Source organism: Coffea eugenioides, chromosome 1 (assembly GCF_003713205.1).
Source record: "Coffea eugenioides isolate CCC68of chromosome 1, Ceug_1.0, whole genome shotgun sequence".
NCBI lineage: Eukaryota > Viridiplantae > Streptophyta > Magnoliopsida > Gentianales > Rubiaceae > Coffea > Coffea eugenioides.
Genome location: NC_040035.1, coordinates 40,283,532 through 40,306,689, shown reverse-complemented (window position 1 = coordinate 40,306,689; position 23,158 = coordinate 40,283,532). Strand labels below are relative to the sequence as shown.

General features: G+C 33.2%; 2 protein-coding genes across 2 annotated transcripts; both read left to right on the top strand.

Moving 5' to 3' along the window:
• The first annotated feature begins 360 nt into the window (after window positions 1-360).
• Window positions 361-14,039, top strand: LOC113772600. The gene is made up of 3 exons (XM_027317239.1): window positions 361-617; window positions 13,462-13,796; window positions 13,945-14,039. The coding sequence occupies exons 1-3, from the start codon at window positions 361-363 to the stop codon at window positions 14,037-14,039; spliced, it is 687 nt and encodes a 228-aa protein (XP_027173040.1).
• Window positions 14,040-15,653: 1,614 nt separating this feature from the next.
• On the top strand, window positions 15,654-17,289 carry LOC113783773 (spermidine hydroxycinnamoyl transferase-like). Its single transcript, XM_027329984.1, has 2 exons — window positions 15,654-17,112; window positions 17,221-17,289. Exon 1 carries the CDS (start codon window positions 15,731-15,733, stop codon window positions 17,093-17,095), a length of 1,365 nt encoding a protein of 454 aa, XP_027185785.1. The 5' UTR covers window positions 15,654-15,730; the 3' UTR covers window positions 17,096-17,112; window positions 17,221-17,289.
• Window positions 17,290-23,158: the final 5,869 nt, after the last annotated feature.

The following is a 23,158-nucleotide window of genomic DNA, read 5'->3' as shown; positions in this document are numbered from 1 at the left end:
AATAGTTCTGTTCCATGCAGCGTCTGTCAGCGGATAAGATCGTCATAAATTATGAAGATGTTATACGCATCACATGGGTTGTGACGTAGGATTGAGATGGAATTTGCCCACAAACGCTCCACCCCCACCCATCTCCGTCCCTCTTTGGTCGTTCTCTCCAACTCTTATCTAATTCTTCTTCTGCACTATAAGTACATGCAAGACTTGCACCAAAATAATGCCATCCCAGATTTGCGTGATTGCATCTTGTCCATGCAAATTACTTCATTTATATTCATATAAAGAGAGCAGTTTTATTATTAATTAAGCCACAGATATCAAATAAGTGAAGGTAACCAGCTAGCTAGGGAGACAGGAATAATGGAGGAGATGTTGTTGAGTCGTTCATCTTCATCATCATCAATACATTCTTTTCCATCATCATCATATTCTGCTTCTTCTTCTTCCGCTGCTGCTGCTGAGGAAGCAAAGCAGGCCGCACAACAACTACCCCTGTTGTCCTTGAACCATGTCTCATTTGTTTGCAAATCTGTCGGCAGATCGGTGAGGTTCTATGAGGAAGTACTAGGATTTGTGCTCATTAAAAGGCCTTCTTCTTTCGACTTTGAAGGAGCTTGGTATGTTCCATTTGATCTCTTACGTACATGTCATCTTTGCTTAATCTTTTTATTCAGTCCAATAAAATTGTTCCTCAGTTCCTTATTTTTAATTATTTGAGTCAAAACCAAGCCAAACAAATGAATAGGGTTAATGTATGAGAGATGAATGGCTACTAATCAATTGCATGATATATATTGCCCAAAGAGAAGAGGAATCTAAATGAAAACTAATTCCACACGATCGATGAGAACTTGCTTAATGCTTATAGACCCTCCATGTAATATTAGGGGCCCATGTCGAATTAATTAGAAGGCAGTGACATTAAGATCTATCAATAATTGAGGGCCCTAGAAAACTTTTGACTTCGTGAGGTTCACAGCTCACACATATTATTTCCTGTGCAAAACAGCTTTGCTCATTGTCTGGTCTCTTATGCTAGTTCTTTAAGAACTCAAGGAAGAAGTGAGAAATCAAGAATTGATGATGAACAAAGACATTGATCCACTCCCTAACCTCCTCCTAAGTCCTAATTCTTGGCCTTAAAGTTGCAGTACTAAAATGTGAAATTCAACAGTAAAAAAAAAAGTTTATCCTATCCTATTTCAAATGGGAGAGAATCCAATTAGTACTGTTACGTAAAGGGTTAGAAAGAAGATTTAGATCTCATCTGGTACCAATTACCACGTTGTTAATAGTACTTTAACAATTGTTCATGCCAAAAAATATAACTGCAATCACCACTCGGAAACGTCATGCAACCAACCTACCAGGAAAGATACAGTTACACACAATAATGGCATACAAAGGATCGATGTGAGATCCATATATATTCGCCAACCAAAATAAAAATTTCATTTAAAGATGATGGGAGGTGGGATATATATAGAAGTCAAACACAACTTAGATCATTTTTAAAGAGAATTGTGCAATTATCTATGGTTGGAATACGTACATTTATATGTTAGCGTGGTAGTCTAAATTTAACTTTTGATGAAAACCATTACCTATTAAACCCAAAATCTATATGGCGATTATTAAGAAATAAATTAATAAGAAAAATTGCGGAAGTATACCTTGATCCATGTTGACAAACTTGATACTTGAATCCCTAGAGATTTTGGGGTGGCCTTCCAGATCAACACGTATTCGCCAGTCCTTGAAAGAGCCTTTTAGTTTCTCTCTGGTATCTTTCTTGACGATAGGATATCAGGAAAGAGTTATTTTGTCGGTACTAGAAAATACGACAATAAGAAATACGTGTAACCTGGGAACCATAACTCTATTTATAGATAATATTTCTGTTATCTTTTGGATCCCTATTTCAGTCCATCATAGAAATAGAAAATACTCTTAAATCTCTACACATTAAAGACTCACACCCTATTAGATACATTAAATTCAAATCATATTTGATCACTTTAATTGGACTTAGCCTTATTTGATAGTTTGCAACACATAATTATTCACATATATAAGTCCAACGTTGGATTAAGGATCCAACAATCTCCCACTTGGATTATATGTATAATTTTATAATTATATTTTACAATTAACTGTATGAGTTCAATTTTATTGTCATTACTAAAATATATCTGTAATCAATTCAATCCATTAATCATACTAATACAGGATCAAAGCGGCTTTTGTTAGAAATAGAAAATACTCTTAAGTCTCTACACATTAAAGACTCACACCCTATTAGATACATTAAATTCAAACCATATTTGATCACTTTAATTGGATTTAGCCTTATTTGACAGTTTGCAACACATAATTATTCACACATATAAGTCCAACGTTGGATTAAGAATCCAACAATCTCCCACTTGGATTATATGTATAACTTTATAATTATATTTTACAATTAACTGTATGAGCTCAATTTTATTGTCATTACTAAAATATATCTGTAATCAATTCAATCCATTAATCATACTAATACAGGATCAAAGCGGCTTTTGTTAGAAATAGAAAATACTCTTAAGTCTCTACACATTAAAGACTCACACCCTATTAGATACATTAAATTCAAACCATATTTGATCACTTTAATTGGACTTAGCCTTATTTGACAGTTTGCAACACATAATTATTCACATATATAAGTCCAACGTTGGATTAAGGATCCAACAATCTCCCACTTGGATTATATGTATAATTTTATAATTATATTTTACAATTAACTGTATGAATTCAATTTTATTGTCATTACTAAAATATATCTGTAATCAATTCAATCCATTAATCATACTAATACAGGATCAAAGCGGCTTTTGTTATAATTTCGTAACTCAACCCATTAATGGTCACATATATTGATATAACTGAATGACATGAATCATGATGTGAATGTGTAGTATGAAAATTTCATGTAATGTGATCATAACATGCCGATTTTCAATTGGCCCACTTTAAATTTTCACGAGATCAAACCATACCAAAGTCAGAGTGTAAATAAATTCAAACTTTATTTATGTATAAAATACCTTAATCATTAATAATCGAAAAGTATCATAAGAGCATTTAAAATAACAAACTCCCACTAAAACTGCACGTCATTTAATAACATGACATCCATACGAGCAGTATTCTCATGAAACATTTTACGTGACAATCTCTTAGTAATCGGATTCGCAACCATGGAGTTTGTCCCGATATGCTCTATCGATAATTGTCCACTCTGTACTCTTTCCCTAACAGTCAAAAACTTGATATTTATATGTTTAGATTTCGTCGAACTCCTATTATTATTGGAATATATGACTGTTGACTTATTGTCACAAAATAATTTGAGTGATGTTTCAATACTATCCACTACACGTAATCTTGTGACGAAGTTTCGCAACTAAATTTTATGGTTGAATGTCTCATAACAAACTATAAACTCTGCAGCCATAGTAGAAGATGCTATGAGGGACTGTTTAGCACTCTTCCAGGATATGGCACCTTTAACCAACAAGTAGATATAGTCTGACGTTGACTTCATAGTATCTTGGCATCCAGCATAATCGTAATCTGTATACCCAATGATCTCTAACTTATCTGACCTCCTATACGTGACCATGTAATCTTTTGTATTCTGTAAATACCGCAAGACCCGATTGGTTGCTTTATTACTTAAATATCTACCCAACATCCCAATAATGTATACAATATCCGGACGCGTATAAACTTGAGCATACATCAAACTTCCCATTGCTAATGTATAAGGAATCTTTTGCATCTCTTTTTCCTCCAAAGCATTCTTAGGATACTGTTCAAGACTAAATTTGTCTCTTTTAACCACAGAAGTGTTACTTGATTTACAATTTTGCATGTCATACATTTTAAGAACTTTTTCGATATAACTCTTTTGTGATAGTTTCAAAATACCCCGAGAGCGATTCCGGTATATATGTATGCCTAATACAAAAGATGCATCACCAAAATCTTTTATCTCAAAGTTTTTAGTTAGAAATTTCTTGATTTCATACAATAGACCCATATCGTTGCTGGCAAGCAAAATATCATCAACGTATAATACCAGAAAAATATATTTGCTCCCACAGAACTTATGGTATATACAATCACCGACTAAATTCATCTCAAAATCAAATGAGATGATCACTTGATGAAATTTAAAATACTATTGTCGAGACACTTGTTTGAACTCATATATGAATTTTTTAAATTTGTAAATCATATTTTTTGGATCTCTCGATACAAAATTTTCTGGTTGTACCATATTAATCGTCTCATCAATGTCACCATGATGAAACGCTGTCTTCACATCAATCTGGTATAACTCAAGATCGAAATGCGTCACTAATGCCATGATAATTCTAAAAAATTCTATGAAAAGACCGGAGATAAGGTTTCTTTATAGTCGATACCTTCATTTTGTGTAAATCTCTTAGCGATAAAACGAGTTTTGTATCTTTTCACATTGTCTTTTGAATCCCTTTTAATTTTAAATATCAATTTACAACCAATGGGTTTCGCTTCTTTTGGCAATAGGACAAGATCACAAACATCATTGGATTTGCTTGGATTGAAATAATTTCAAATAAAAAATTTGCTTCACAAATTTCAATCATTTTTTATCTCACATACATCACATTACAAAAAGTACTACAGTAATTATCTTAAATAAACTCCTACCCAAACAAACTTATTGTCTTTCATGGATTTAATCTCCTCATTCATGGTGTCGATCCACTTTTGAGAATTGAATTTTTCATGGCTTGACAGAAGTTGATTGGATCATCTTCTATCAATTCAGTGTCATCTTTATGTTCTTGGAGAAAAACAATGTAATCATCTGGAACTCCACTTCTTATTTCTCTAGTGGATCTTCTTAATGGCACTGGTTTTTGGAGAGGGAGAGTTTGTTCTTCTCTAACGGTTTATTTTTTGACATTGTCTTGATTTGTCATGTCATGATCAAATTCAGGAATAAGATCCTGAACAAAATCAATGACACCTATGAAAATATTAATATATTTTTCTTTAAAGACAATGTCTCATATTGTATTTTCTCTCCTAAACTCGATATCCTCAAAGTACCGGGTATTTCAGGTCTCAAAAATTGATTTAGTCGTGGGATCATAAAATTTGTAACCCCTGGATCTTTCAAAGTATCCAATAAAATAACAACTAATTATTTTTGAAACTAGTTTCTTTTCATTTGGCCTGTAAGGTTTTGCCTCAACTGGACACCCCGAAACATGCAGATGCTTTAAACTGGACTTTTTTCCTGTCCAAAACTCATAAGGGATTTTGATAGTTACTTTAGTTGGAACTCTGTTAAGAATATATACTGCAGTCTTAAGTGCTTCTCTCTAGAGTGATCTGGTAAGGTAGAATGACATATCATACTCCTTATCATGTCTTTAAGCGTTCTATTTCGTCTTTCAGTTACACCATTCATAGTGGGTGATCCCGGTATAATGTACTGTGGGACGATACTGCATTTCTTTAGGTATTTAATAAATAGTCCTGGAAGTTGTTCACGTGAACCGTCATATCTACCATAGTACTCACAACTACGGTCAGATCTGACACTTTTAATTCTTTTATTGAGTTGATTCTCAACTTCAGTTTTAAAATTTTTGAACATGTCCAGTGACTGTGATTTTTCTGAAATGAGATATATGTAATCTTGAAAAATCGTCTATGAACGATATAAAATATTGTTGACCATTTCAAGCACATGTAGGAATGGTCCACAAATATCTATATGTATAAGTTTTAAGATGTCTAAGGACCTATTGGTTTTAAATCTCTTTTTATTGGTTTGTTTCCCCTTTATACAGTTAATACAATCATTAAAATCTGTAAAATTCAAGGGGTCGAGAATTTCATTTGACACAAGTCTTTCCATTCTCCGTTTAGAGATATGTCCCAATCATTTGTGCCATAATGGAGCCGAATTCTCATTGATTAATTTTCTCTTTACTCCTCTAATACTCAAATGCAGAGATTCATTAAATAAGATAATTGTATCAATTAAATATAGATTATGGTAGTCCATTAAGGACCCAAAACCAACCAATTTTGAATCATGAAATAATTTAAACTTTCCATTCCCAAATAAATAAAAATAACTAAATTTGTCCAAAATAGAAATATAAATCAAATTCCGTTGAGAAGACGGTACAACAAATGTCTCATTGAGATCCAATAAAATTCGATTTTTAATAATAATCTAAAAACTCCTATTGTCTCAACTTGAACTATTTTGTCATCGTCCACGTAGATATATTTTTCATTATTATTAGGCTTTCGACAATTCAGGCAACCCTGCATAGACACACTGATATGAGTTGTTGCACCAGAATCTAACCAACATGTGTATTTAGGCACCGAAGTTAAATTTACCTTAGAACAAACCAAATTAAGAAGCATACCTTTTTTAGCACGCCAAACATGATAGTTGGTGCAATGCTTCTTTTTATGCCCTTCAGATTCACAGAAGAAACAACTATTCTTTTCCTGATCAACTGATTTCTTTTGTTGTTTCTTTTATGGCGCTGTACCTGCAGCTCCTTTTTCCTTCTTTCTCTTAAATTCCTTGCTTTTATTATTAGTAATTGACACCAGATGGTCACTTTCTATCTAATCTTGTTTCAACCTTTTCTATTCCTCTACACAATGCGAGATAAGTTCATTTAGACACCAAATCTCCTTTTGATAATTGTAACTCACCTTAAACTGGCTAAACTGTGTAGGAAGAGATATTAAAATCAAATACACTAGTAACTCTTCGGAGAGTTTCAATTTAAGTGCATTCAATTTTGAATGCACTTGAGATATCTCCATAATATACTTTTTGATATTATTTTTATCACTATATTTCATTAAAATTAGGCATGTCAAGAGTATACTAATTTCAATTTTTTCATTATTGACAAACTTTTTTTCAATGTACTGAAGGAACTTTTTAGCGGTTACTATCGTTTCTAACATTATTCCTCTGAATGCTTCTGGAACAGCCTTTTTAATGATCATCAAACACAAGCGATTCAATCTCTCCCACCTTTTGTTATTTCTCTTTCATCAGAGGTACTCTGATCTGTAAGAGGTGGGGGAGAATCATCCCTTAACGCAAGGTTGAGATCCGTCACTCCAAGTACTATCAAGAGATTTTCTTTTCAGAACTTAAATTTTGTGCCATTCAACATAGGAATATTATTGATATTGGTAGTAATATTTGTAAGATTATTTGCAACTGAACAGAAAATATAAAATAATTAAAACTATGCTCATATAAATCAAATAATTATAAATTCAAATAATGGTAACACCATCTCAAGATACCGATGTTCCATCAATATTTTATCTTTGGATAAAAATATTAACTTCAAAATGATATTTTGGTACAGTAATAAACACTGATAATAACAACATGTCAAAAATAAATTTACCTTTGGGCCAATTTATAATTCACATGTAAAAAAAAAAAAGAAAATCCAAATAATCATCATGTATTTATTACCACAAATGCACATGTAATTTTATTAAATATTGACATTCCTTGGGGTCGATCAATATTCATAAAATTACAAGTACCCAACTAGTTATATCTTAGAACAAATCAATTTCCATAATAGAGGTCACATTGGAGGCATATTATTTCAATTAATTTATTCTAATATATATATATATAATCATACCAATATTCAAATTAAAATTATCCAAATTAAACAAAAATTTTAATCAAAGTCAACTTTGGTCAAAACGTGGTCAAATCAGTCAATTCGATCAAGACTTATTGGACCAAAAGTCCATATCCATAATTTGACCCAAATTTGTCATTCAAGCCCAACAAAAATTTTTTTTTTTGAAGTCCATAAATATTTTATAAAACTATATATTTAGTGGGCAAATATATGGACTTTTATAGGGTTTAAATGTTGTATTTAACTTTATTAGGGTTCATTCAAATTAAAGAAACTCTAATTTCCTGGATTCATAAATATATGCAAATTCTCTTACGCAAGGAAGTAAGCCAAAATAAAATACTAATCACGAAAGTTATATAAACAAGTTCTTTAAAATGAACCCCACGGTAAACAAGATAATCCATAGGTCTCTTAATCAAGTGTTAATGTCCCGTTAATAGTCTAACAAAATTTAGCCTTTACGGGGAACATTCATGGTTCATAGGATATCAACAAATAATGAATGAAACAGAGGAACTTGAATCACGATTGTTACTGTTTAAGAAACATGGACTATCTTGACTTTATGTTATATAGCAAGTACGACCAGAAGAGTGAAAATCGAAACATATGACTAAAGATTGAAACCAAGTAACATGTGGGGCCTGCCATGACTTTTGCAACATAATAGTTCTATGGCCAGAACATAAGTTAACAATCGGCCAACTCAAGCTTGACTAAGGTGGGATCCACTGAATTCCATATAATCAAAACTATGAATCAATGGCATGAATGACATCATAGCAATCAATCTGAACATAACGACAGAACCATATCATGACTTATTCATCATGCGGTGGATCCAGGCATTCATAGTCAAAATTCAAGACAATCCTGATTACCAAGAATTCTCTTGTTTAATGGCCTATGTGCATATATATATATATAAAACGAATTTGCGAGACATAAATATATATATGTTTATATATAAATTATTAAATTCAAATTATTTCCTAATAATCAATCACATTTAGCACTGATACCACTTGTTAGGGTGATTGTCTAAGTTTAACCTTTGATGAAAATCATCACCTATTAAACCCAAAATGTATATGGCGATTATTAAGAAATAAATTAAAAGAAAAATTGCGGAAGCGTACCTTGATCCATGTTGACAAACTTGATTCTTGAATCCCTAGAGATTTTGGGGTGGCCTCCAGATCAACACGTATTCACCAGTCCTTGAGAGAGTTCTTTAGTTTCTATCTGGTATCCTTCCTGACGATGGGATGTCAGGAAAGAATTATTTTTTTCGGCACTAGAAAATACAGCAATAAGAAATACGTGTGACCTGGGGACCATAATCCTATTTATAGATAATATTCCTATTACTCTTTGGATCTCTATTTCAACCCATCATAGAAATAAGAAATACCCTTAAATCTCTACACATTAAAGACCCACACCCTATTAGATACATTAAATCCAAATCATATTTGATCACTTTAATGGATTTAATCTTATTTGACAGTTTGCAACACATAATTATTCACACATATAAGTCCAACGTTGGATTAATGATCTAACAATCTCCCACTTAGATTATATGTGTAGCTTTATAATTATATTTTATAATTAATCGTATGAGTTCAATTTTACTGTCATCACTACGATATATATGCAACCAATTCGATCTATCAATCATACCAACACCGGATCAAAGCAACTTTTGTTACAATTTTGTAACTCGACTCATCAATGGTCACATATATTGATATAAGTGAATGACATGAATCATGATGTGAATGTATAGTATGAAAATTTTATGTAATGTGATCATAACATGCCTATTTCCAACTGGTCCACTTTAAATTTTCATGAGATCAAACCATACCAAAGTCAGAGTGTAAATAAATCCAAACTTTATTTATGCATAAGGTATCCTTAATCATTAATAATCGAAAAGTATCATAAGAGCATTTAAAATAACAAACTCCCACTAAAACTGCACATCATTTAATAACATGACATCCATACGAGCAGTATACTCATGAAACATTTTACGTGGCAATCTCTCAGTAATCGGATTCGCAACCATGGAGTTTGTCCCAATATGCTCTATCGATAACTGTCCACTCTGTACTCTTTCCCTAACAGTCAAAAACTTGATATTTATATGTTTAGATTTCGTCGAACTCCTATTATTATTGGAATATAGGACTGTTGACTTAGTGTCACAAAATAATTTGAGTGATGTTTCAATACTATCCACTACACGTAATCTTATGACGAAGTTTCGCAGCAAAATTTCATGGTTGGATGCCTCATAACAAGTTATGAACTCTGCAGCCATAGTAGAAGATGCTATGAGGGACTGTTTAGTACTCTTCCAAGATATGGCACCTCCAACCAACAAATAGATATAGCCTGACGTTAATTTCATAGTATCTTGGCATTCAATATAATCGGAATCAATATACCCAATTATCTCTAACTTATCTGACCTCTTATACATGAGTATGTAATAATTTATTTTCTGTAAATACCGCAAGACCCGATTGGTTACTTTCCAATGATCTAATCCAAGATTACTTAAATATCTACCAAACATCCCAATAATGTACGCAATATCCGAACGCGTACAAAGTTGAGCATACATCAAACTCCTCACTACTGATGCATAAGGAATCTTTTACATTTCTTTTTCCTCCAAAGTATTCTTAGGACACTGTTCAAGACTAAATTTGTCTCCTTCAGTCACAGGAGTGTCACCTGATTTACAGCTTTGCATGTCATATCTTTAAAGAAACTTTTTTATATAACTTTTTTGTGATAGTTCTAAAATACCCCGAGAGCGATCACGGTGTATCTATATGCCTAACATAAAAGATGCATCATCAAGATCTTTCATCTCAAAGTTCTTAGTTAGAAATTTCTTGGTTTTATGCAATAGACCCATATAGTTGCTGGAAAGCAAAATGTCATCAACATACAATATCAGGAAAATATACTTGCTCCCACAGAATTTATGGTATATACAATCATCTACTAAATTCATTTCAAAATCAAATGAAATGATCACTTGATGAAATTTGAAATACCATTGTCAAGACGCTTGTTTGAACCCATAGATGGATTTCTTAATTTTACAAAACCATATTCTTTGGATCTCCCGATACAAAGTTTTCTGATTACCCATATAAATCATCTCATCAATGTCACCATTGAGAAACGCTGTCTTTACATTCATTTGGTATAATTCAAGATCGAAATGCGCCACTAATGCCATAATAATTCTAAAAGAGTCTTTTGAAGAGACTGGAGAGAAGGTTTTTTTTAAAGTAAATACCTTTTTTTTGTATAAATCTCTTGGAGACAAGACGAGTTTTGTATTTTTTCATATTGCCTTTTGAATCCCTTTTCACATTACTCTAAGTACTATCAAGAGATTTTCTTTCCAGAACTTGAAATTTGTGCCATTCAACATAGGAATATTATTGATGTTGGTAATAATATTTGTAAAATTATTTGCAACTGAACAGAAAACGTAAAATAATTAAAACTATACTCATATAAACCAAATAATAATAAATTCAAATAATGGTATCCCCATCTCAAGATACCGATGTTTCATCAATATTTTCTCTTTGGACAAAAATATTAACTTCTAAATGATATCTTGGTGCAGTAATAAACACTGATAATAACAACATGTCAAACAATAAATTTACCTTTGGGCCAATTTATAATTCACATGTAAAAAAAAAATCAAATAATCATCACGTATTTATTATCACAAGTGCACATGTAATTTTATTAAATATTGACCTTCCTTTGGGTTGATCAATATTCATAAAATTACAAATACCCAACTAATTATATTTTAGAACAAATCAATTTCCATAATAGAGGTCACTTTGGTGGCATATTATTTCAATTAATTTATTCCAAAATATATAATCATACCAATATTCAAATTAAAATTATCCAAATTAAACAAAAATTTTGATCAAAGTCAACTTTGGTCAACTCTAGTCAAAAGGTGTTTAAACCAGTCAAATCTGGTCAAATCAATCAATTGGATCAAGACTTATTAGACCAAAAGTCCATATCCATAATTTGACCCAAATTTGTCATTCAAGCCCAAAAATTTTTTTTTTTAAGTCCATAAATGCTTTATAAAACTATATATTTAGTGGGCCAATCATATGGACTTTTATAGGGTTTAAATGTTGTATTTAACTTTATTAGGGTTCATTCAAATTAAAAAAACCCTAATTTCCTGGATTCATAAATATATGCAAATTCTCTTACGCAAGGAAGTAAGCCAAAATAAAATACTAATCACGAAAGTTATATAAACAAGTTCTTTAAAATGAAACCCACGGTAAACAAGATAATCCATATGTCCCTTAATCGAGAGTTAATGTCCCATTAATAGTCTAACAAAATTCAGCCTTTACTGGGAACATTCATGGTTCATAGGATATCAATAAATAATGAATGTAACAGAGGAACTTCAATCACGATTGTTACTGTTTAAGAAACATGAACTATCTTGACTTTATGTTATATAGCAAGTACGACCAGAAGCGTGAAAATCGAAACATATGACTAAAGATTGAAACCATGTAACATGTGGGGCCTACCATGATTTTTGCAACATAATAGTTCTATAGCCAGAACATAAGTTAACAATCGGCCAACTCAAGCTTGACTAAGGTGGGACCCTTCCATGTAATCAAAACTATGAATCAATGGCATGAATGACATCATAGCAATCAATCTGAACATAACGACAAAACCATATCATGATTTATTCATCATGCGGCGGATCTAGGCATTCATAGTCAAAATTCAAGACAGTCCCGATTACCAAGAATTTTCTTGTTTAATGGCCTATGTGCATATATATATATATATATATATAAAACGAATTCGCGAGACATAAATATATATATATTTATATATACACTACTAAATCCAAATTATTTCTTAATAATCAACCATATTTAGCTCTGATACTACTTGTTAGGGTGGTTGTCTAAATTTAACCTTTGGTGAAAATCATCACCTATTAAATCCAAAATTTATATGGCGATTATTAAGAAATAAATTAACAAGAAAAATTGCGGAAGCGTACCTTGATCCATGTTAACAAACTTGATACTTGAATCCCTAGAGATTTTGGGGTGGCCTTCCAGGTCAACACATATTCGCCAGTCCTTGAGAGAGCCCTTTAGTTTCTCTCTGGTATCTTTCCTGACGATCAGATATCAGGAAAGAGCTATTTTTGTCGACACTAGAAAATACGACAATAAGAAATACGTGTGACCTGGGGACCATAATCCTATTTATATATAACATTCCTATTACCTTTTGAATCCCTATTTCAGCCAATCATAGCAATAGGAAATATCCCTAAGTCTCTACACATTAAAGACTCACACCCTATTAGATACATTAAATCCAAACCATATTTGATCACTTTAATTGGACTTAACCTTATTTGACAGTTTGCAACACATAATTATTCATACATATAAGTCTAACGTTGGATTAAGGATCAAACATTATATAGATAATTTAACTTCTATTGGTTAATTGATGTTAAATGCTACAATTAGTTTCATCTTGTTTATTCAGCCGTTGACTAAAGTAGTACCATGTAGCTTGAATTTTGGAATGTTAACTAAGGTTGATGAACTGAAACCTGCAGGTTGTTCAACCACGGAATTGGAATCCATTTGCTTGAAGTAACGGATGTCCCAAGCAAGAAAGGCAAGATTAATCCAAAAGACAATCACATTTCTTTCCAGTGCTCCAATATGGAGGTCATAATGCAAAAGTTGGAGGACATGAACATAGAATATGTCACAGCAGTGGTTAAGGAAGGTGGTATAACAGTGGATCAGCTCTTCTTCCATGATCCTGATGGCTACATGATTGAAATTTGCAATTGCCAAAATCTCCCAGTCCTTCGACTTTCTTCCTGCCCACTTAAGAAGCTACCAAGACCAACCAGCAACAACCAATTAAAGTCATCCTCCTACGGTGTGAATGCACCAAAAAACAATAATGATATTTCCTTTAGGTTACTTTAACGAAAAATAAGATAAAACAAAGAACTAATCCAGTTAAAATTTTAAGCTAAGAATTGGGTGAAAAAGTTCACTAACCACTATTTTTTTCCTTTATGCAGGAAAGTCAACCCCAAGTGTACAATACTGTCGTGGAGAAGTAGAAGCTATAATGATGGAGAACTTAGCTGTGGACATGATGAATATTTCCTTCTGAGATTGGGAGCTTCTTTGATTTCCTCAAGAAAAACAAAAATAGTAAATTTTACATGATTGCAGCTTTATGAAATAATTGTAGTCTATATCTAAAAAGATGTATGCAAAAGTATGTAAGAGTTAAGACTGCAAAACGAACCGAACCGCTCGAGTCGAGTTCGAGTTGGCCAAATCGAACTCGAATTCAAAATATTAAGATCGTTAGCTCGCGAGATCAAGTATATATTTATTTTTTATTTTTTATTTTAATAGTAAAATTACATATATATCCCTAATATTTTATTATTTATTAAGAATAATAATTATTTTTTGTTTTTATTAGATTAATTTTCAGAAACTCAAGCTAACGAGCTGCTCGTGAGTCAGAAATTTGAGCTACGTTAGGACCTGAAAATTCGAGCTGCTCGCAAGTCAGAAATCGAGTTATATCTCGCGAGTCTTGTTGAGCCGAACTCGACCCTGGCTTTTTCTTAGTCGAGTCGAGCTCAAGCTCGAACTCGATCCTACTTATTATTAAGTCAAGCTCGGTTCTATAAGTCCAAAACTCGACTAGACTCGGCTCGTTTACAACCCTAGTAAAAGCAATTATAACACAAGGATCATAGTTCAAGGTTGGCTCTTTTCGGTCCTTAATAAGAAAGGTCCTTTGTTTACAAGTATGCCGCTGTGTGATTTGTTCTCCACTTTTCCTTGTAAGTTTTTGGCGTGTAAGTTTGTTCTCCACATTTACCTTTGTTTATTTGTGAGCTTGTTTGGGCAGTGAATTATTGGTCAGAGTTTTTTTATTTGTATAATCAACACGTCTTTCAGTTGTTTTTTTATTTTATATATATCACATATCTGTATCATCAACATATTTGCACAAAACTTGCCATTGTCAAAAGGTACTCTAACACCTCTGGCCGATATTGTCCCACAATTAGCCGTCCCGTGGGGTCATGGGTTTTGTTCCTGGCGGTGCTGGATAATGCAACAGGCTAATGCCTCACCAAAAGGCCTCGGTCAGGTGAGGGACACCATAACAGGTTATTAAAGCAACCCAGGACTTCCTCCCTAGCCGATGTGGGATCATTACAACCCTAGTACGTACTTTGTTGTACATGTTTTTCCTCCAAAACATCAACTTCAAAAGAAAAAGAAAGTATTAATGGCAACGTCAAATTAATACTCCCTCTATCCCATTTTGATAGTCCTAGTTTTTTTTTTTCTACACAATTTAAGAAAAAGTAGTTAACTCTATTGGAAAAACAAATTTAGATTGCTATTTTTTTAAAATACCCTTACATTAAGTAAAGTTGGTTTTTCATATATCAATATATTTTGGAAAATCTAAATGCATTAAATGGAAAGGTTATATTCAATACTAATAATCTATATTAAATAAGATAGTTTATAGTAATAACAACTTACATTGAATAAGGGTATTTTAGAGAAATTAAAAGACACCTACATTTTTCAATTGGAAAGTGGACTACAATTTGAGACAAACGAAAAAGAAAAACAAGATTATTAAAGTGGGACGGAGGGAATACTGTAAATCTCGGGTCTATATAAGCGTAAGCTGGCGGAACTTTGCTACCACAACCAAAGTCTCACCCTCAAAATTTCCTTTCCTTCTTACAAAGTCTCCCAACTGCCATACTTTTTCCCTTCTTACAACTCTCGCTCCCATTATTCTCTTTCCTTCTCACAATGGTTAACTTGATTGCCTCTCACATTGTCAAACCAGCAAAACCAATCCCCACGAAAGTAATGTTTTTATCTGAGTGTGATCAACGTGTAGCCGTGACTCATGCGCCTGTCGTCCATTTTTACAAGCCAGAAAGTCCAGAATTGCTAAAAGATGCCACTGAGGTTTTGAAAGACTCACTAAGCGAAGCCTTGTTGGCGTTTTATCCACTTGCTGGACGTTTATACCCAAAAGATGGGGGCCGAGTTGAGCTGCAGTGCAATTCCATGGGAGCTTTACTTGTTGAAGCTCAATCTGAACTCAAAATCCATGATTTTGGAGACTTCTGTCCAGCGCCACAAATCCGTGCCCTGATCCCAGCTATAGATAACAATAATACTCCCCTTCATGAGGTACCGCTCCTTCTAGTGCAAATCACAAAGTTTGCCTGTGGTGGTGTTTCTATAGGCTTGGCCGTGTCACATGTCATTGCGGACGGCCAAAGCGCGTGTCATTTTGTTTCCGAATGGGCAAAGATTGCACGTGGTGAAAAATCTGATGATCAACCATTTCTAGATCGAACAATTTTTCAGAAATATGAAGACGATCACCCATCATCAACAGCTCCAAAATTACAGTACTCGGACTTTTTCCCACTACCCGTCCTGATAGGCCAGTCTAGCAGCTTGGAAGAGCGTAAAAAGGCTAGCATCTGTGCCATGCTTAAGTTAAGTAAAGACCAAATTGAGCAGATCAGGAACAAGGCCAACTACCAAGATTTGATGATTCACAAAACTAGCAATCAAAGCCCCTTTAGCCGGTTTGTAGCAGTATCTGCACATATATGGAAGTGCTTATCCAAGGCCCGGATGCACAACCCCGCCCAAGAAACGGTTCTATATGTGATTGTGGATTTTCGCAATCGGCTTAAACTACCCTTGCCCGGAAGGTACTTTGGAAATGCTGTCTTACCTGTACCAACAAGAGCTATTGTAGGTGACCTCCAATCGAGGCCACTAAGCTATGCTTCAAGGAAAATTAAGGAAGCAATAGAGAATGTTACAGATGAGTATGTAAGGTCATATCTTGTTTGTATGAAGAACATTTCGGAGGTATCTACCAGTCCATATTTTCACACCGTTGGTCGTCCGCAGGGGTTGTTCTTCGGAAATCCCAATTTGATCGTTACGACTTGGGTTGGTCTGGGCTTGCACAAAGCCGATTTTGGGTGGGGAAATGAAATTTTCTTGACCCCTGGGTCAGTAGCTTATGATGGAAAACTCTTCATTATTCCTGGTCCTAATGGAGATGGGTCGTTCTTGATACCATTGCGCCTACAAGTAGAACATATTAATGCTTTTAAGAAGTATTTCTATGAAGATATATGATGATATAGACTTACAAGGTTGGTTCTAGTGTAATTTGTGTAGTTCCATTGGGCTCGCTAAAAAGCTTAGCAATATATGATGTAAACTCTAGGTGCCACTAACATTTGAATTTATTTGTTGTACAGGGAATCTACAAATTGGCAGCTGTTGGAGAACAGTTCCAGGAGATATTATTGCATACAAACGAGACGAGGGTGCCCAAAAATTTGTTTCCAAAGCAGTAGCAAAGAAGGAGACTTTTGCCTCCAAAGTAGTAAATAAGGAGACTGGCAAATAAGAAGATGGAGCAGAGGGTACCCAAAAATTTGTCTCCAAAGTAGTACTAGCAAATAAGGAGATAGCTAGTATGACGTTTACGATGTCCTTTTTCTTAAAAAAAAAAAAAGAATTAATCTTGTATATGTACCGGAAGTGGATACGTTAATAAGTATGGATACTTGTTATTTCATCTCAATTCGAATTTGACTCTCAATTTGAATTTTTACACGTGTTGTATATATTTATGTCTAATGTTAGTGTATGTATTATCAATATATGATCTTTTTAATGATATTGTTGCTATTTAGTGTCAATCTATACAACTTGCTTCCTACACAGTTAAATTTTAAGTATGATGATCAATGTGTATTAGGTACTTAATTGTCATATTCCATCCCATAGCAAAGAAAAGGATATACTACAACCTAACCGGGAAACTTGTAATTGCATCATGGCATGTCGACTACTAGGTTAAGCTAAGAATGGAGTAGCTTTGGAAGCACCATGGACACTACAAAAAATGATCAACCATGCGCTTGAATTTATTTAGAGAAAAATGGTGACCATGAAATCTTTTTTCCCCCCCTCTTATGCAATAACATTTATAACCTATCTTACCCAAGTCTAAGAGGAAGAAAGAGTCCAAGTGAGCTATATGAGGGATAAGAGGGAAAGAACCCACATATAGTAGAGGAGTGCACTATTGGACATCCTTTTGATTTTTTTACTTTTAAGTTTCAAACACCTGACTTCCTTACAGTCCCAAAAGGAATTTAAATTCCTTCTCGATAATCAACTTAGTGCAGAGTTCCCTTCATGTCTTTTAGCTTCTACATTGTGCACTTAAGAACCATTCCTTTTCGTCTTGTCTCAAATTTAGAGCTGCCTCAAAAAGAAAAAGAATAATCATGCAAAGTTAACCTCTTAATTTCGAAATTTGATATATAGAACTCTTTTGATTATTTTCCAAAGTCTTTAAGGTACTTTACCAGGTCATAATTCTCTCTCTCTCTCTCTATTTTTTTTTTTTAAATTGCTTACATATTTGTAAATTCCTTTTTGGTTAATTGCCTTTTTCTCACAAAAAGATCGCCATCCAATTTATCAACTTAAAAGGGGGTCTTTATAATCTCTATATTTTTTTAAAAAAGGAATAATTTCAAAAATTTTAAGTGCTATAGACTTGTTCTTTTTTCTTTTTTCAAAATATAATGGTACAGTTAAACCCCTATGTCAAGGCCTGTGGTCAATTTTCTCCTTCAGCAAAACAGTTGAGATTTTCTATCCATCACCATCAGCATCCAAGTTGCTGGCACCATTAATGCCACTTATCCATAAAAAAAGTAGAGATTTTCTATTATTAATGCGACTATTCATGATTAGCCCAACCAGATGCATAATTATTTTTCCCTGCTCCAATATTCACGTGACGGTTTTCTGTGCCGCCGACATATATACATTTATTTTTCCCTGGTACATGTTGATGGTATCAAAGTACCAGTACTTATGTAAGATGGAAAACCTAATACAATCCTTGCGCATTTTCAAACCGGGAAGAATTTTCAAACCAAGTGTAATGCCACAATTATGTATGCTAACACAAGGCAGGGCCGGCCATGCTTTCAACCTTTATATGGCATACTAATAATTTGGAAATTGAAGTATATATAAACCTTCAAGTTGGCTGAAGCAATCAGTCTGACAATTTAGAAGCTATATACATAGAGATAATTAACTTCTACAATGCATATAAAAGTGCCCAGTGATATATTGACTGTTTAAATAATGAAAAATTCGACACTAAGCGACATTGCGACTAAACGACAGAAATAAACTAAAAATTAATTTATCTTCTTGATTTTGGCGATTCTAGTGCTTGTATCTATTGCTTAGTAATGTCCGGATTTACCGTCACTTTTTGTAGATGGGTTCTTAATTAACAACATCTCCTAGAGATTGACATTCGAATGCTATTTACTTGTCTAACTTAAATTTTCTAAGGCACTGTAAATAAAATTAGAACTTGCCAAGTTTTTTGTCAAGCAAAGCTATAATTCATTGATATGAGCTAGAAGGTTTCTAAAAGAGAATGAAATCTCAAGTACATAAACCACCTTTAATAATGGGCATTCCTGTAGTAAAGTATTATTAAATGGGCATGTGTGTTTGGATTAAGAAGATTTGAAATAAATAATTTACTTCATAAATTTCAACCACTTTTTTATCTTCTCAATTACCTTTTTATTTCACATATATCACATCACAAAAAGTGTTACAGTATTTATCTCAAATAAATCATCCAAATAAACTTTATCCAAATATTAACTTTGAGTTCGAGTCTTCTGTACGGAGAAAACAGTTTTGAGATAGCCATCCCCAAAATAGGACATGACAAGGTTGAGATTAGGGCTGCGTTCGAGTCGAGTCGAGCTCGAGTAGTGCACTACACGAGCTCGACTCGATGTAAAATAACTAACCTCGAGATCGAGCTCGAGCTCGTCGAGCTTTTAAAATTCGAACTCGAGCTCGAACTGGACATCAATTTATATTACTCGAGCTCGAGTTTAATTAGATATAATCAATTCAAATCAAGCTCAATCGAGCTTATTCGAGCTCAATCAAACCTAATTAAGCTCAATTAATTAAAATTAATAATTTTAAATAAAGGATATTATTGACATTTCACAATAATAAAAATTAAAAAATATATTATAAAGAGCTTGATTAAGCTCGTCGAGCTTTCGAGTGCGAAATATTGAATCTCGAGATTGGCTCATTGCTTTTACCAAGTAGCTCAAGCTCGAACTCAAACTCGATCAAAACGAGCTCGAGTTGAGCTGCTGACCGAGTAGCTTGCAACCTCGAGCCAAGCTACACAGTTCAGCATCAGCCCTAGTTGAGATAGCCACCCCATTCCCATTATTGGCATTCTACCCTACTTGTGGTAGAGCATTATTAAATGTGCATGAAGCAAATGAAATGCCAACAACTGACAGTTTAGTGCGGATACAGTACCCTTCACGTCCTATCCTTAGGGGAGTTGGCTTACGAATATGAATAGTAGTAATGGTAGGGGATCATGACTAGGTGGCTAAATTTGAAATTTTACCATAACATGTTAGTATTGTACAGATTGAGTTGGGTTAGTGGTACATCGGTTTTGTTGCCTTATTACGTGGAAGCAATTGGAGGCTGGTGAATTTGCATGTCTGTCTAAAATGCTCTAAATGCAAATTTAGTGTTTTTTTGTGCTGGCAGTTTCTTCTCCCCACCTATGTCTAAAACCATATATCCCACATATGTTTTGAATAGAGGTGTCAAAATAGGTAATTTGAACGGATTTTAGTTGATTAAAATAGATAATGGGTATAACATGTTAGTATTGTACAGATTGAGTTGGGTTAGTGGTACATCGATTTTGTTGCCTTATTACGTGGAAGCAATTGGAGGCTGGTGAATTTGCATATCTGTCTAAAATGCTCTAAATGCAAATTTAGTGTTTTTTTGTGCTGGCAGTTTCTTCTCCCCACCTATGTCTAAAACCATATATCCCACATATGTTTTGCATAGAGGTATCAAAATAGGTAATTTGAACGGGTTTTGGTTGATTAAAATAGATAATGGGTATAAGTGAGTTAACCCATTTATATCTATTTTAATTAGGTACGTATAAATAGGTAAGTCAAAAAATGAATTAGATAACCTAATAACCCATTTATAACCCATTTATTTTAACTTTTTGTACACTCATTTAAATTCATTTTTACAAACTAAGTTATCATTTTATACCACTATTTGTACCCATCATTAGTCTTAAAAATTTACTTATAATGTTCAATAAGTCTACTTACCAATTTTTTTTTCGATTCGTACTCTATGTCGCAAAATTACATATTATTTAATAATTGAATAATAAGAATATAAAATTTTGAACTAAATACTATAAAAGTTAACATAAAAACTTAATCCAAAAATAAGAGAGGAGAGTTGGGAGAAGACAATTCTAAATAAGTTAATTAGATTTGATAGGTTACACAATAATACCCATTTAATATAATACCCATTTATTGGGTATCGTTGGGTAACCCATTTATATCCATATGCAAAAATTTAAGATATCGGTATCTATCTATTCATATGTGGATATGAATAAATTTAGTCAAATGAATTTATTTGTTACCAATGGTTTTGCAATAGTCGTTGACATTAGTTTTCTACGATGCAACCAATTACTTTTGCTAATATAAATAGTGCTTTTGTCTACAAATGCAATGACCAGTTTTTGGTAACTTACAAATAAACTCTAGTGATATATATAAGTGTGTGAATGGGTTGGATGAACAGTGATTATGGGTTGGATGAACAAAATTATATTTTTAAAAAATAAGGAATAAAAAATATCATTTTATAAAATATGATGGATGTTTTGACCGATTTTCCTTATCAAAAGTATCTCTTCTGGTCCAGACAAGATCAATTAGTAGAGACTTTTTTCCATGCATCCATGTCCATATGTATACGATCCCCCCCTCAAGACACTGTTCAGCTGACTTTGAGTCGTACACTCATACTTCAATTTGGCTCTTTCCAACTTCAACACCAGTCCAACACACTCTTTTAGAGCTGCCTCAAAAATGAAAAAATAATCATGCAAAGTCTTTAAGGCAAATTACCATGTCATAATATTCTCTCTCTCTCTCTCTATCTCTATTTTAAAAAAAAAAAAAATTGCTTACATATTTGTAAATTCCTTTTTGGTTAATTGCCTTTTTCTCTGATGTTAAAATAGGCAATACATAATATTGCTGGAATGAGATTGACGTCAAAGTAATGAAATGTCATCTTCTTATTCTTTTAAAAAGAAGTAAAGAATGTTAAGAAAGAATGCCATATCTTATTAGCTTGAACTCTTTGGGTACATTCTATCTTTGATATTTTTATTCGAGGAGCCCACCACCCCTTTCAATAATTGATATTTGTTAAGCGTAAAATTACGATCATTATTCTTTGTGAACATCCATTTTCCAAGAGAATTTTATGAAAAGTTGAGAGTAAATGTAAATGTCACAAAAAGATCGCCATCCAATTTATCAACTTAAAAGGAGGTCTTTATAATCTCTACATTTTTTAAAAAAAAAAGGAATAAATTCAAAAATTGTAAGTGTTATAGACTTGTTCTTCTTTTTTTTTTGTTTTTACCGTTAAACCCCTATATAATGGCCTGAGGCCAATTCTCTTCTGCAGCAAAAGAGTTGAGATTTTCGCATCTAATTTGCTGGCACCATTAATGGTAACTGTCCTTCCAAATGCCCCACACGATATTGGACACAATTAGCCTGACCAGATGAAACTTCCTTCACCGGAAATTACACGTGGCGGATTTCTGTGCAGCCGACATATATACATTATTTATTTTTCCCTGGTCCCTGTTGATGGGGTGTCATGGTACCACTAGTTATGTAAGATGGAAAACCAAGGGGAGGAGCCCAAGCCCACCTTTCAATTAGACAATGACCAGGAAGAATTTTCAAACCAAGCGTAATGCCACAATTTAGGAGCCATATACATAGAGATAATTAACTTCTACAATGCATATAAAAGTGCCAAGTGATATATTAGCTGTTTAATTAATGAAAAATTTGATACTAAGTGATATTGCGACTAAATGATAGAAACAAATTCAAAGATAATTCATCTCCTTGTTTTTAGGATTCTCACGTTTGTATTTATCATTTAATAATGTCATGATTTATAATCGTTTTTTTTTAAGATGAACTCTTAATTAATAACATCTCTTAGAGATTG

Bases quoted from the DNA above. Each gene is read 5' to 3' on its own strand.
- LOC113772600 (XM_027317239.1), top strand. From the start codon at position 361: ATGGAGGAGATGTTGTTGAGTCGTTCATCTTCATCATCATCAATACAT. The intron at 618-13,461 runs GTATGTTCCATT...TGAAACCTGCAG, and splicing joins TTCGACTTTGAAGGAGCTTG to GTTGTTCAACCACGGAATTG. The intron at 13,797-13,944 runs GTGTGAATGCAC...TCCTTTATGCAG, and splicing joins ATTAAAGTCATCCTCCTACG to GAAAGTCAACCCCAAGTGTA.
- LOC113783773 (XM_027329984.1), top strand. From the start codon at position 15,731: ATGGTTAACTTGATTGCCTCTCACATTGTCAAACCAGCAAAACCAATC.